Source organism: Miscanthus floridulus, chromosome 3, assembly GCF_019320115.1.
Source record: "Miscanthus floridulus cultivar M001 chromosome 3, ASM1932011v1, whole genome shotgun sequence".
Lineage (NCBI taxonomy): Eukaryota > Viridiplantae > Streptophyta > Magnoliopsida > Poales > Poaceae > Miscanthus > Miscanthus floridulus.
In genome coordinates this window covers 144706620-144721365 of record NC_089582.1, presented here as the reverse complement: position 1 = coordinate 144721365, position 14746 = coordinate 144706620, and the positions used below count along the sequence as shown (strand labels likewise).

The 14746-nt window shown below is 46.9% G+C and overlaps 2 protein-coding genes across 2 annotated transcripts; both read left to right on the top strand.

Annotated features, from left to right (window-relative positions):
* Positions 1 to 466: 466 nt before the first annotated feature.
* LOC136547375 (uncharacterized) lies at positions 467 to 4422 on the top strand. Its single transcript, XM_066539331.1, has 4 exons — positions 467 to 588; positions 740 to 994; positions 2646 to 3560; positions 3637 to 4422. The coding sequence occupies exons 1-4, from the start codon at positions 568 to 570 to the stop codon at positions 4054 to 4056; spliced, it is 1611 nt and encodes a 536-aa protein (XP_066395428.1). The 5' UTR covers positions 467 to 567; the 3' UTR covers positions 4057 to 4422.
* A 6567-nt stretch (positions 4423 to 10989) lies between these two features.
* On the top strand, positions 10990 to 13836 carry LOC136547374 (uncharacterized). The gene is made up of 4 exons (XM_066539330.1): positions 10990 to 11067; positions 11589 to 12482; positions 12810 to 12959; positions 13420 to 13836. Exons 1-4 carry the CDS (start codon positions 11041 to 11043, stop codon positions 13804 to 13806), a joined length of 1458 nt encoding a protein of 485 aa, XP_066395427.1. The 5' UTR covers positions 10990 to 11040; the 3' UTR covers positions 13807 to 13836.
* Positions 13837 to 14746: the final 910 nt, after the last annotated feature.

The following is a 14746-nucleotide window of genomic DNA, read 5'->3' as shown; positions in this document are numbered from 1 at the left end:
CGCGGTGGCGGCGCGGGTGGCCAGGGGCGGGAGAGGGCGTGGGCGACGGCGGAGGTGCGCTGCTCGGGCGAGGCGAGAGAGACGGAGTGGAAGAGAGAAATGATTGGGGCCCATACGTAAGACAGGCTTGGCGCCCGTAACCCCGGCACCGAGCTCGGCGCTAAGATCTACGGCGCCGAGCTCTGCGCCAGGGTTACTGGCGCCGAGATGCGTGCCAAATCATCGCCACGTCTGCTTCGAGCCCAAGAGACGTGTAAGTTCGGCGCTAGCAACGATGAAGCTGAGCTAAGAGTCTAGATTTTGAAATCTTTACCGACACCGAGCTATCCAGATTTTAAAATCTTACCTTGAGGAGAATATTTGTGAAAAATTTTGAAAAAAAAACGGCTAAAAAAATAAAAAATTCGGAATCCTCGCTCGCTTTCCCATCCCTTCCTCCACCCACGGTCCACGCCATCCAGTCGAGTCCACCGCTCCACAACTCCATTCCTCCGGTCCTCTTCTCCAGTCCGCCAAGAGCAGCCAGGCGTCAGGGGCGCGGCTGCTCTCTGCGGGACGCCCGTCATCATGGGCGCCGCCGAGAACCCCGTACGGCTTCTTTCTTCCTTTGGCTCCCCGAAAGATTGTTCCTTTCCCGAGTAACGCGCGGTCTGCTCTGCTCGCTGCTTCTTGCGGTCTTGCGGCCGCCGTGTGCTCAACTGCTCATGGGTTTGTTGTCCTCGCTGTGCGACGCGTGCAGGCGCCGCCGCTGCAGGAGGCTGCGCCAGTCAGGAGAGCGGCGCCGGCTCCGGCTCCGGAGGCGGTGGAGAAGGTGGTCGTCGTGGACCAGGCGCCGCCCCCGGAAGCGGCGGCGAGGCTGCAGACGCAGCGGCCGCTGGCGCCGCTGCAGGTCACCACGCAGGCGCCGCCGCCGCCCATGTCGGTGGCGTCCGGCTCCGTCGAGCCGCCGCCGCAGGTGGCGGCGTACCAGCCTATCATGCAGCCTCCGCAGCAGGTAGGGGGGAAACGTCCACGCCCAATTGCTTGATTTCCTTTTGTAATTGTATATGTACTACGTATGTATATAAAATCTCGATCGCCTGAATTGATTAGGATTTTCGGTTTGGATAGTGGGATTGGCTCGGTCTTTTTAGGACATGTGGGCGTGCTTGATTGCGATCCGACTGTGTCAATTTAGGCTGGTTGGTAGGCGAGTAGGATAGTACAATAATTTTGTTTGGTGCCTAATTGGTAGAGTGTGTCTGCACCGCCCTGTACTCGACACTTTTGGGAGTTCAGGCTGGCTTGCTTTCTGAATTATTCTACCATACCACACCACATTGACAGAATCACTGAATTATTCTATCACTATGCTGCAATTGACAGAACGGATTTGAAAGTAGTCCAATAGAGATAGCTCTTAGTTAAAGGGTTAGAGAATATGTTGATGCCGATAGTTGATTTTGATTCTGATTACAACGGACGGAAAGCAGACTAGTTTACCTGCAACACTGCTACTGCATTGTTAATATTCCAAGATATGTTCGGTGCCAAAAGGACAAAAAAGGGAGATCTTTTCATGTCTATTTTAGGCTTTAGGTACTTCAATAATCTTAGGCTTAGGTGCTTCAACAATGTTGCCTAACATTGCACCGGCAACGACCAAATAATGCATGATGGAATATCCAACACCACAAGCCATTTGTGCTTGTTTTCTTTTGAGGTGAACAAAGTACTAAGCAATTTTATATGAAGAACTCAAAGTGCTCTACCTCCCACAATAGAAAAGGGGCATAGGCGGTAGTGTTTGATACGATGCTCTTAGTATTAATAAATGTCGCTTAACGTATAGCTCTGGTTAGTTACATGCGTGCTTCATCTAATATCCCCTCCAAAATATCATCAAGAATGTACCACTACTTGGAATTGAATCTCTGGGTAATGATTGATGGAATATCCAACACCACAAGCAATTTGTGCTTGTTTTCTTTTGAGGTGAACAACATACTAACAAGCAATTTTATATAAGAACTCAAAGTGCTCAACCTCCCACAATAGAAAAAGGAGCATAGGTGGTAGTGTTTGACACGAATTATTAATCAATGTCGCCTAACGACATAGCTCTGGTTAGCTAGGTACAAGCGTGACTCATGGGTTTCTTTAGGCACTAATATTCCCTCTAAAATATCATCAAGAATGTACCACTGCATGGGATCAAATCTCTGAATCTGAATATGACTTCGTGCTAATCTAAGCCTGAAGCTGACAAGCTGTAGTGGCTAGCGACATCCTATCTAAGGGGGGTGTTTGGATGTAGGGGTTAAAGTCTAAGAGATGTCACATCAGGTGTCGCATGGGGTGTCGTATGAGGTGTTTGGATACTAATAAAAAAACAAATTACAGAATCCATCGGTAATTCGCGAGATGAATTTATTAAGCCTAACTAATTTGTCATTTGCACATATTTACTGTAGCACCACATTGTCAAATCATGGGTTAATTAGGCTTGATGAATTCGTCTCGTAAATTAATCTCAATCTGTGCATTTAGTTTTGTAATTAATCTATATTTAATACTCCATGTCCAAACATCCGATGGGACAGCGGCTAAAGTTTGAGAGGCGCAACAAAAAAAAAAACTGAATAACTTATTATTTGTCATTGCAGGGGCCGCTTCCGTCGCTCAACTCACGCAAGTACACCAATGGCATCACGCTGTGCCTCTTCTTGCTCCACCTCGCCGCCGCGGCATTCGCCATGGGGTTCTTCGTGTTCAAGACCGTCCAGGAGATCAGCCAGCACCCACGGTCACACAATGCGCGGCGCGAGCGCAGCCTTCTGGGCAACTGGCTGCTGCCCGTGGAGGGCGCGGTCGCGCTCAGCATCATCCTGGCCTTCGCGTGGCAGAAGGCCGTGCGCGCGTGGCCACGCGCCATGGTGCGCGTCATCCTCTGGTCCAGCTTCGCCGTGACCCTAGCTGTGGGTGCGCTGCTCATGTGCTTCTCCATGCTGGCCACCGTCGGGCTGGGCGTCGCGATGGTGGTGTTCTCCATTGGGACCGGGCTGTACGCGTGCTGGGTGACGCGGCGCGTGGGCTTCACGGCGCGGGTGTTCGAGCGCGCGGTGAAGCCAGTGGACAAGTTCCGTGGGCTGAACGGGCCCGCGTACCTGATGGTGGCGGCGGGTTTCGCATGGATCTCCGTGTGGTGCGTGGCTGTGATCGGCGCGGTGAACTTCCGCTTCCCCGGGCTCACCATCTTTGGGCTGGTGGTGAGCCTGGCGTGGACCGCGGAGGTGATGCGGAACGTGGCGAACCTGACGGCGAGCCGGGTGATCGCGCTCTACTACCTGCGCGGCATGCAGTCGAGCGTGCAGTTCAGCTTCCAGCGCGCTCTGTCGTACAACCTCGGCAGCGCCTGCCTGGGGTCGCTGTTCGTGCCCACCATCGAGGCGCTCCGCATCCTGGCGCGCGGGCTCAACCTCCTGGAGGGCGAGGACGAGTTCATGTTCTCCTGCGCGCACTGCTGCCTCCACGTCATGAACGCCATCTTCAGCTTCGGCAACAGCTGGGCCTTCGTCCACGTAAGCACGAGCGCACTGTTGGTCTGGTCTTCGTCTTCGAACTGGAACCATGGCACTGACGAGCAAGATGATGCAGATCGCGGCGTACGGGCGCGGGTTCGTGCAGGCGTCCCGGAGCACGTGGGGCCAGTTCGAGGCGCTTCCCGGGATGGCTGCGCTGGTGGACTCGGACATCACCAGCTCCGTGTGCTTCCTGACGGGCGTGACGAGCGGCGCGCTGTGCGTGGCGCTGGCGGGGTCGTGGGCGTTCGCGACGCACCGGCACTACACGCCCACCGTGTCGCTGCTGGCCTTCTACGTCGGGTACCTGATGACCCGCATCGGCATGGCGCTGCCGCAGGCGTGCGTCGGCTGCTACTACGTCTGCTACGCCGAGAACCCCACGTCGCGGCTCTTCGACGGCACCATACCGGACCGGCTGAGCAAGATGCAGGAGGGCCGCGACCCGCTCGTGCCCACGCCGCGGTTCCCGCACCAGCACGTCGGCGGCGCGTGAGTGAGACGACGGAGCTGGAGCTGGAGCTTCCGCCCGGCGCGGCGGTTCTTTTCTCCTCGTGTGCCGCCGCTTGTCGGTGTGGACTGAAACGGACTCGTGGCCGGAACTGGAATGCGCTGCTCGAGCTGATCCGGATGAGGCGGCGGCTCGTACGTCTGGATAATTGGGAGTCTTCTGGAGATCGAATTTTCTTTTTCTAGTTTTCTAAATTTATTTATCCATTTTTTAGCCGGTACAAATGGTGAATCCCTGATATTCTGGGTATGTAGACAGATAGTAGTACTATTTTCTTTCGTAGTTAATTAGTGTGAAACTGTGAATATTTTAACTGACCGAATCAGAATCACTGGGTTTGAGAGACCATGGTGAGCGCGAACAATACTCACCAGTTCATAGTTTGAGGCCACAGAGTATCAAACACTTAGGCTTCATCCTCTTAAAGTTTACTCCCTATTAAATCGGATGTTTAGACACATACACGGAGTATTAATATATAGACTAAAAAAATAACTAATTGCATAGATTGTGACTATTTTGCGAGATGATTTTTTAAACCTAATTAGTCTATGATTTGACAATGTGGTGCTACATTAACATGTGTTAATGATGGATTAATTAGGCTTAATAAATTTATCTCGTGAATTACCGAGGACTTCTGTAATTTATTTTATTATTACTATACAAACACTCTGATATGACCTCCTTAAACTTTACTCCCTGTATTTAAACACCACCTTGATATAAAATGGGCTAGTACCCTTGTGGGGGAACATTTAACAACTCGGTGCTGTGCAGGATTGGTTAGGTGCAGTGCAGTAATGGAATGGGCGAATGGGTGGTGGACAGCAGCCAACGCTAAGAGCAACGTCAATTCTAGCTATTTCTCCCTCCGTACTTTAAAAAAAACCAAGTGCTTACCTATTACTCCCTCTGTACTTTAAAAAAAACCAAGTGCTTACCTATTACTCCCTCTGTACTTTAAAAAAAACGTAATTCTAGCTTTGAACCTAGACATGACATGATTTTTTTTGGGACGGAGAGAGTAGTCAAGTTATAAGAGCTAAGTTTACAATAGGTGTCTTCTATCTGTCTTAAGGAAAAAAAAATTCTTTCCTTTTTTTTCTCACAACGCTTGCTACATAGGTCTTGCTTGCATGAGAGCCGAGCTTTTATTTATTTGCATGAGAGCTAAGCTTTTATGTCTCTCATCTCTTCTCTTCTTCACGTTAGCGTTCGGCTATAAGCCCATACTGTACTTGCTCTAACAATGTCACGTCTTGACTCTCCAGACTCCTCGGTCTCCTGAGGTGCGGTGGCAGCTGGTAAAGGCAGGAACAAAATTAGATGCACCCTAGGTCCAAACTCGTCCGCGTGCGCGCACAGCTTCGATGAATGCCAGCTACCTCGCGCACGCATGGCTCCTATCTCATCTGTGGCTCTGGCTCGGCTCCTTTCTTCTTGTGGCTCCAACAGACGAACGGACGAATAGCCAGGGTCCATGAACGGACAAACAGCCACGCGACGTGCATAGAAGCTGCGCGTGCACGCGAAGGAGTTTGGACCCAGGGCCGGCAGAGGACATTGTTGTCGTGTGTGGTTCGCAGGTTTATTACGGTTGGTTATATGGCTAAACTTGGTCGTCCTTAAGCAAAAAAATCTGGCATTTGGTTCTCTTAGCCCACCCAAACCAGGCTTCAGCCATACGATAATCTAGCTAAGGATCCTATCTAGAGTTGAGCTTAAGACATCCAAACGAGAGGACTCAACTCTGAGAGTCCTTTTTCTGACACTTAAGCGCTTATACTCGTATCGCATGTATATTCATCTCCTTCCATTTTCCTTCCTATCCATACCTTACCGATCCGATCCACCACCACCGTTGTTCCCTAATCCACATCGGATGACTCAACCCTGAGCCGTCTATCTCGCCCACTAGCTCTGGCTAGCGACGCCTCGCTGCGGGCATGCTGCCACCACACAACCCTGCTGTCCAGCTCCCGCCCTCCCCTAATCCCAACTGGAGTTAGAGGAGGACTTGTCCCCTCCCCCTTTACGATTGCCGCCTCGCTTAGTCAAACCATCACAATCGCCGGTTCAGCCACCGTCACCCTTGGGCTTCCTTTTCTAAGACCGGAGATGCTCCCTCCATACCCTAACAATGGGGTGTCGCCGCTGCGTCGTGGGCATGGACGTGTTGTCTACTTCTAGGCTGTTCGGCAGGACTGGAAAATAAGCAAAAATACTGTTCCGGCTGATTGTTGTGAGAGAAAAATATTGTTCTGTCTGGACGTGAATAGTGTTTCTGTAGTGAGCTGGCCAGCTAGCCGAACGAAGCCTTCCTCCAATAATCCTGCAGCGATACATCTCCCAAGCTGTAACATCCCGCCTCTACAAGGCCGGGCCCGTTTACATCTGGCAGCTTTTCTAGGACATAGACTGTCCTCACAGACCCACACAAGTCTTTTCTGCGCACTTTGTCCTCACTCATACGCACCCGGGAAGGACTTTTCGGTCGGTCACCCATTCTGAAATTGCTCTAGACCAAGCACGCTTAACCTTAGAGTTCTTTAGAGATGGGCTTTCGGAAAAAAAGTTGCAACTTGTTGGTATGAGTATCCTATTAATCCTGTTAAGCCCTGGATCGGGATGTTACATCCTCACCCCCTTAAGAGACCGACGTCCTCGTCGATCAATCCCAAGCCAGGAACGTCCCCTCTTGGCCACATCCGTGTGTCTAGTGCCAGCGCATGTGCCATGCTGTGTGACCACTCTAGGACCACCTGGCCACATCCGTGTGTCTAGTGCCAGCGCATGTGCCATGCTGTGTGACCACTCTAGGACCACCACAGCCATGTGCACCATGCCTGCGCAACTACGATACACATGCTTGTAAAAGCGCGAGAGTTGGCTCTGATACCATTCCGTAACGTCCCGCCTCTACAAGGCCGGGCCCGCTTACATCTGGCAGTTTTTTTAGGACATAGACTGTCCTCACAGACCCACACAAGTCTTTTCTGCGCACTTTGTCCTCACTCATGCGCACCCGGGAAGGACTTCCCGGTCGATCACCCATCCTGAAATTGCTCTAGACCAAGCACGCTTAACCTCATAGTTCTTTAGAGATGGACTTCCGGAAAAGAAGTTGCAACTTGTTGGTATGAATATCCTATTAATCCTGTTAAGCCCTGGGCCGGGATGTTACGCAAGCGCCGCCAACTGTCACGGCACACACACTAATACATATTTGGCTCAACTCTAGTTCATACCAACTAGCCAGTCCATGTATCAAAAAAAGCTTTGGATTAAACTTTAGTTGTCTAAATTCTTTGGGACAATAGGCTAACCATGGACTAATGATGGACTACTATCATTTTTATATAAAATTGTGCTTCCATTTGAATTTAGAGCATGGAGCATCTCGGTGCATAGTGGAAACCGAAGAAAGACGGGAGACTTTTTGGTAAAAGAACATTTTTTTTTTCATGGAAGGCATCTGAGTTCAAAAGCCACAAGGAACGGCTATCCAAAGAGGGTCCAGGCTAGTGGTTTAGTCTGGTGAAGCAACAAATGACCATTTTAGGGGTTGTGATACAGCAAGTTTCCGGTCTATAAAGAGTTGTATTGAATGATTAGCAGCACGAGGACTGCGAGGAGGTACATGTGTGAGGAGGTAGCTGCACTCCCACGTTTTGAAAGACTATCACCACAACGTGCATTTCCAGAGGATAATAGTTAGCGGGACATGATGTTCAAGAAACTTATGGGAGACACGATCTCCTGCAATGTTCAGATAGTTTTTGGAAACAAAATGTTTTATGGTGTATGTCCTATATGAATCCAATTTCCAAATGCCAACGAAGACCAAAGAGACACCAAACTGAACTTCACCAGCGGTCAGCAGCTTTGGCCTCTGGCAGACATTCCTTATAGCTCACACGGCGATCGACCGTCATAGAAGGCACAATAATTCTGAAATCTAATGCTTTATTTACAAAAAACATTTGTTTTCAAAAGGATAAATAAAAACACCGGTACTGCTTGGACGAATACAAAAAGGAGCCATTAAGAAAGAAACAGAACTGTTGGGCCTGTGAGGTTATTTTGTTAGTTTGGACCTTGTCCAATCTGGCCTACTACTACGTAACGTGCTGTCGTCCCTTCTCCAACAGTAAAGAGAGGCGATTGTAGCGGATCGTGACGTCTAGGAGGGGGTGAATTAGACATCTTAAAATTCTACTTTTAAACTATGAATTTTTTTTCTAACCTGAACAAAATATATGCAAAAAGATAAACTATCTAAATGTGCAACTACGATTTTGCTAGTGTGTTGCTATCTCTACCGTAAAAAGAGTAATGTAAATAATGTAAATGCGAAAGCTAAAGAGCAACGTAGAGATATGTAAACACTCGTCGATGATTCCGGTATTTTTACCGAGGTATCGAGAAGCGCACAAGCTTCCCTCTAGTCCTCGTTGGAGCCCATCGCTAGGAATCCCTCGCAAGGGCTAAGCTTCCGGTCGGGTAACTCCTTGGATAACCTCAGGCCTTCCACACGCGCAAGTGGGTCTCCGACGTGTCTTCTGGCAAGTCTCTCCTAGATGCTCCCTGCCGTCTTCACTATCAAGCTTCCAGCCGAACCGCCGCGGGCCTTGTTCCCTTCGGTACACGGTGGCGGCCACACCAAAAACGTGGTTGGTGTGATCTCGCAAGACTACAAGCTCCTCCGATATACAATAATGGTGCGCGCAAGCACCGAGTGATAAGAGGTGTGCAAACCTCACTAAACACTAGGCCTAAACCTAGAATAAGTGCATAAGCGGTGGTCTAATAAACCTAAGCACTTCGTAAAGCACCTACGCTAATCACCTAATGAATCACTAAGCACTATATAAGTGGAGATCACAAAAATGATGTATCAACACCCTAGATATGTTTCCTTAGCTTCACACTACTCAAATAGCTGGTTAGGGGTCTATTTATAAGCCCCACTGAAAAAGTAGTCGTTGGGGATAAAATCCCGCGTTTCTGCTACTGACTGCACACGCAGCGCCCGGTCGCAATTTCACCGCTCTAGAACCTCTCTATACTCGATCGGACGCTGCAGTCCTGCATCCGGTCGATTTGCTGCCAGCGTCCGGTTAGTGCTGAGCGTGTTGCTGGGATGATGAACAGTGCCATCTCTTTGGATGACTCAGATACGACTCTGGATTCGGATCTCTTTGGATGACGTCAGCAGATAGCAATAATGAGCTACGGTTGGCGCTAGAAAACTACATATCGGACTCTACAAAAAGGAAAAAATTAGAGTCCAAATTATCTTAAATTAGGAATATTTTCTTCTATGTCGAAGATTGTAATGAGTCGTGCTCGAAGAGGATGCATGTTTAGGCTCCGGATATAAATATCAGACCCCGGCTATTGTAAAGGACACACAATCAATCCAATACAAGTTACTTACTTTTTTCGGCTCCGGCCACCCCTTAGGAGTAGCAGTAGAGTAGATCTTGACGAGTTCTTCAGTTAGCAGGGCTGCATCGGTCCGGTCGACCTCCGGCTTGTCTGTAAGTACCGTCATGGCTTATGAGCCTGTTCGCTTGCTCGTAAACGATCGTAAATTTCCAGCCGAGAACAGTATTTTTCTCTCACACCAAACCAGTCAGCAGTAAATAATCCACGATACAATACGGCCTCCCGAACAGGCTGTATACTTCTGTTCGTACGGCTGCATCGATTCGATCGACCTCCACTGCGACTCTGGTATAAGCTAGTTATCGATTCTTGTTTAGTTCAAGTACGGCTGAATCGATCCGGCCGACCTCCACTGCTCGAACTAGATTAAGGTCAAGTTATCGGCTCTATCTAAGGGTGGCGTTCCTTCGGATAGATTCATTAAGTTACCGATATTGCTTATTGCTTCTATTATTTATTTAATTACAACAATATCACTTCATCCGATTAGGATTGATCTAGATCGGCCTTATATTCTGTTTAACCCATCGTTTATTAATCTAAACTGATCCAATCTACATCTTAAACAATGAGCTATGTTTTATCGGTTGTTTTATATCAATTTTGATCGTGTATAGTATGCGGTTAAGGCGTGTCTGGTCTTAAATAGATCTATTGGCTAGTAAAAACCGTTCCATGGCCTGCTATCTCGCGAGCTCAACGCCCTGGCCCAGTCCAACGCGGCAGCTGGCCTTCACCTTTTGTTGGCCGGGCTAGCCTACTGCCGTGTGCCGATCTCCATCATCCGCGGCTCCGCCCTACTGCCGTGTGCCGATCTCCATCATCCGCGGCTCCGGTTCCTAAAAAAAAAAAAAAAAAAAAAAAAAAAAAAACTCCGCTCCGTCCAGAGTACTCCGCCACCAGCTCCGGAGCTCCCAAAACATCGCTAGCTTACTGCCGCCACGCTCCCCTCCACCGACACCACACCCACACGCCGCCGCTAACCCTTGCCTCCGCCTCATGCATCGCCGGGGCCGTGAGCCCGGCGCCCCTGCCCCACGATCCAAACCTTTTTGTGTTCGAAGAGAATAATTTCCTGCCTGCAATGGTCGACGGACTTAAGGTCGGAGTGCAGTTCATTTTCTCCCTCCGTTTTTTTTTTTCTTTTTCAATTTCAAAATGCCCCCATCGACGACTCGGATAATTCGGAAAACGTATTCGGATCAGATTTAAGGGCTGGTCCGATCTGTATTTGGAGACACTCACGCCTGTATAAATAAACACAAGTACACAATTATTCCATCTCCAGTTTCAAAGGTTCATAATCAGATTGAAGGCCCCTCCAATCCAATTGTATTTGGAGGAATCTGCATTGCCATATACAAATATAGACACAAGAGTACAGAATTGTTTCGCACCTTCAATCGAAGTCTTACAATTGGATTGAAGGCTGGTCTAGGCTTGCGTTTGGAGGGACCTACACCCCCCATATATAATTAAACGCAAGAATTCTTGCAAGCTTGTGTCGTATTCCTGATGGCACACGAGGCCGGACATACCCATGTAAGTTCTATGTTGAAACATCTCTGTTAACTAGTTACTTTCTTAAGGTTATATTGTTCTTCCTCGTATGGCATTATATGAAAATTTAAATAAATTCTATGTACCAAAGAAAAACTCAAACATAGTTTTTTTAACATTGTCGATTTTTCAAATATACATACATTATGAATCAGAGGAAGAAGCCCTTTACACAGGATTTAAAATAAGGCTGATAATTGTGTAAGATTAATATATTGTTTTGTTGTTTTTTTCTAGACATCAGGTTTAGAAGAGAGTAATTTAGCATTTGGTCAACAGAACTGGTTTAGTTCCAGTGTGTTTACACCACTTGGCCTACAGCTAGGGATGCCAAAAGGACTTGATATAGACTATAATCAGAAGAGACAAGTAGATATGTAGAGTATATAGGGACTTGTTCACCCATGGACTATATGTTATTGCTTTAATATATTTATATTTTTATTGGTACGAATTTACGTGGAAACTTTGCATTAAAATATTAACTGCTTTTGATCTTGCAGCAAGTTGGGGAAGACATGATAAGCAAGTTAAATGACGATGTTTTGCTCTCAATCTTAGAAAATGTCGACTTAACAACATCAGTGAGGGCAAGTGTCCTATCCACACGATGGAGACACCTTCCGTGGTTGCTCGGACAACTAAACATAGATATGATGGACTTCTTTCATGAACCATATGCCGATCCCACAGTGGATGATCACATTGATAAAGCAATGTCATCTCTGACAGAAGCAGTTAGAAGCATGTTGTCTCCGTCCTGCCGGAAGACAATCATCACCAGACTTTGTATTTCACTAATTGTTGCCAACAGTTATTCGAGTGAAATCGGTCATCTTGTTAATGAAGTGGTTGAAAATGGGATGGTAAAAGATATAGAGCTCACAAGTGGGATTGAGAGGAACCTGGGCGCTGTCAGTGATGATGAAATGGTAAAACATGCTAATGGTGTGAATAGTTTCTTTGGTAACTATCCAAATATATCTTGTTGCCTCACAAGGCTCCTCCTTTTTAATGCGACCTTTGCGGAATCAGATCTACATAATCTTATTGCAAATGTATGCACGGAACTTCGTTATCTTTATCTCGGCCGGTGTGATACTGGCTTCCAATCAACATTCAAGATAGACGCACCAAACTCAAAACTCAACATTCTAGAACTTTTCCACTGTTATTTTTCACAAATTGAGTTGCATTGCCTTCCAATGCTAGAGAAAGTCATATGTGGATTTTGGCTAACTAAATGTGTGCCCTTGACTTGGGGACACATCCCATGCCTCAAGGAAGTGGAAGTCTTTTCAACCATGCCACCTCATCAGGAACAATTCAAGTTAAGTGAGTTTCTATGTGGTGCGGCATGTATAAATACTTTATCATTGGATTTCCTCGGGCAAAAGGTAATACATATATATTCAATCACTACTGTCTCTACAGTTATCAGCTCTGGCCTTATGCCTAGGCATAGTATTAACTTTTGAGCTAAACAGTGTGTATTAACTTTAGAGCAGAACAATGAAATTATGTTTTGTGTGTCTTACTGTTTGGAAGACTTTGTTGATATAGGTTTCTTTAATTACATTGAATGATCATATAGAACTGATTGATTCTGTTATCATTCATTTAGGGAGCATATACTTGGCCAAATACTCACATAACATTTTTTTCTTGTTTTCATTCACTAACTGAACATTTTTTCCTGTATTCTTTCTTTCTCAACTCTCCAGATTTGGCTACTACCTGAAAAACACCAACTTTCCTCAGCATTTAGCAATTTGAGGAACTTGTGTATATATGATATCTTTGTTGGATTTGGCCTTTTGTGGACAATAGCTCTTCTTGAAGTTGCGCCGTCCCTCGAGATACTTGAAGTTGAGGTACTTTTGCAGTTTTGCTTGTTTCTTTAATAATAAAATTGAGCAAAACCTTTTTTATCAAGAAAAAAATATCCAGTGACCTTTATGCCTTTGTCATTTATGAATATTGCTGAGTGGTTCATGTGGTGGAAGAGTGCGCCTAATAGAATTAATGGATTTGTTGCAATGATACTTACATTGGAAATACTAATCAGTAGGCACTTTCTAAAATTCTCAAAAAAGTTATCACCTCGTGAGAGATGATGCAATGCAAGAACTATTGGTAGTTCACCATATATATGGAAGAAATGAACATGACTCCTAGCTGCCATCATGGAATGCCACATGTTTTCATGCATATGCACGTGCTATGTGTCGCTCAGTACTATTAGTTCCCTGCAAATAATATTTGTGATTATTGATAAGAACTTGGTTCATTTAATCATTTTCGCTTCATAAAACATGTTACATGTATATGCAGGTGTATGACCATCGATGTGAGGAGGACGAGAAAGTAACTAAGTTGTGTGCTAAAAGAAGTAATGCGCCATGGGAAGTGTCAGAGTTTGCATACCCGAAGCATTTGCCACTGAAAGAGCTCGAAATCATAGGTTTCAATGCATCAGAAGAACATCTAGTGTTTATAGGAGCAGTGATGGAGCGGGCTTCTAACTTACAGTCGGTTGTTTTGAAAGACAAGCGCTGTAAGGAATGCGAAGCAACCAGTACAGCGTCAGTAAAACATAAATTTCCAGAAAATGAAGATGAACAAGAGCTGGTAGTGAATAAGCTCAGAGACCGGTTCTCCTCTAGTGCTCAGATAATTTTCAGTGACTGCAAGGTTGTCAGCGAATGTGTGTTTGCCTGAAATGAAAAAGATACTGAAGATTGTTCATGTTTGACTATATGTATTGCTCGTCGATATGGTCTATGGTTTTCTTATAAAATCAAGCTGCCAGCATAATCTATTTCAGAAAAGATACGAGTGGTTCATTAATATTAATCTAGGCATTGTGAGTTGTATAATAACCATTGTTCGCCTAAATAGTTATTTGGCTCGTTTACATCCCGTTTAAATGCTATATAGCGGTACACCATTTCTGTTTAATTCATTGTATTTTAAAAAATCCACTTTTAGTCCTCAAACTGTGTAATTTAGCTCTCGACCTTAAGCTCTAAAACCGAACATGGGTGATCCTACAACTATTAAAATCCCCTTAGCTGGTTTCAAAGGTGGTTTTGAGTATTATGTAAAAGAGTTAAATGTAACATATGTCTATTAACTTGTGAGCTGGTTTCAGTTAGGTTCATTAACTTTCAAAGTGGTTTTTTTATCCAAACTTTTTGTGATGTACCACTTAGGTCCATAGTTGTCTACGTTGGCTTCTCGTGCTGATGTGGCATGATGACTAGGCTCTCTGAAGCAGTTCTTTGCCAATGCATTTTGTCAAACAGATTGCGGGTGTGTCGGCGAGCCGACGTTGCGGCCACGCGGGTGCGCGCAGGTGTCGCGGTCGCATGGGCAGGCCCGCTGCGGGCACACGGGCGCACGAGCAGGCGCCGCCACCACCGTCGTCACACGAGCGCGCGAGCACGCCCGCCGCGGCCACGAGGGCGAGCGAGCACCCAACCAATGCCGCCAGCAGTCTCCACCGTCGTGACCCTGCTGCGCGCCACGTAGCCGTCACGCTCAACATCCTCGTCCTCGTCCTCTACCTCATCTTCAAGCCGCGATGCAGCATCCTATCCCAGGCTATCGGACACGTCGTCGCCGCCACACTCGCGCCAGCACTCAAGGCGCGCCCAGG

Coding starts and splice junctions, on each gene's coding strand:
- LOC136547374 (XM_066539330.1), top strand. CDS start 11,041: ATGGCACACGAGGCCGGACATACCCAT. Junction 11,068..11,588: donor ACGAGGCCGGACATACCCAT/GTAAGTTCTATG, acceptor TTGATCTTGCAG/CAAGTTGGGGAAGACATGAT. Junction 12,960..13,419: donor TCGAGATACTTGAAGTTGAG/GTACTTTTGCAG, acceptor ATGTATATGCAG/GTGTATGACCATCGATGTGA.
- LOC136547375 (XM_066539331.1), top strand. CDS start 568: ATGGGCGCCGCCGAGAACCCC. Junction 995..2,645: donor TCATGCAGCCTCCGCAGCAG/GTAGGGGGGAAA, acceptor TTGTCATTGCAG/GGGCCGCTTCCGTCGCTCAA. Junction 3,561..3,636: donor ACAGCTGGGCCTTCGTCCAC/GTAAGCACGAGC, acceptor AAGATGATGCAG/ATCGCGGCGTACGGGCGCGG.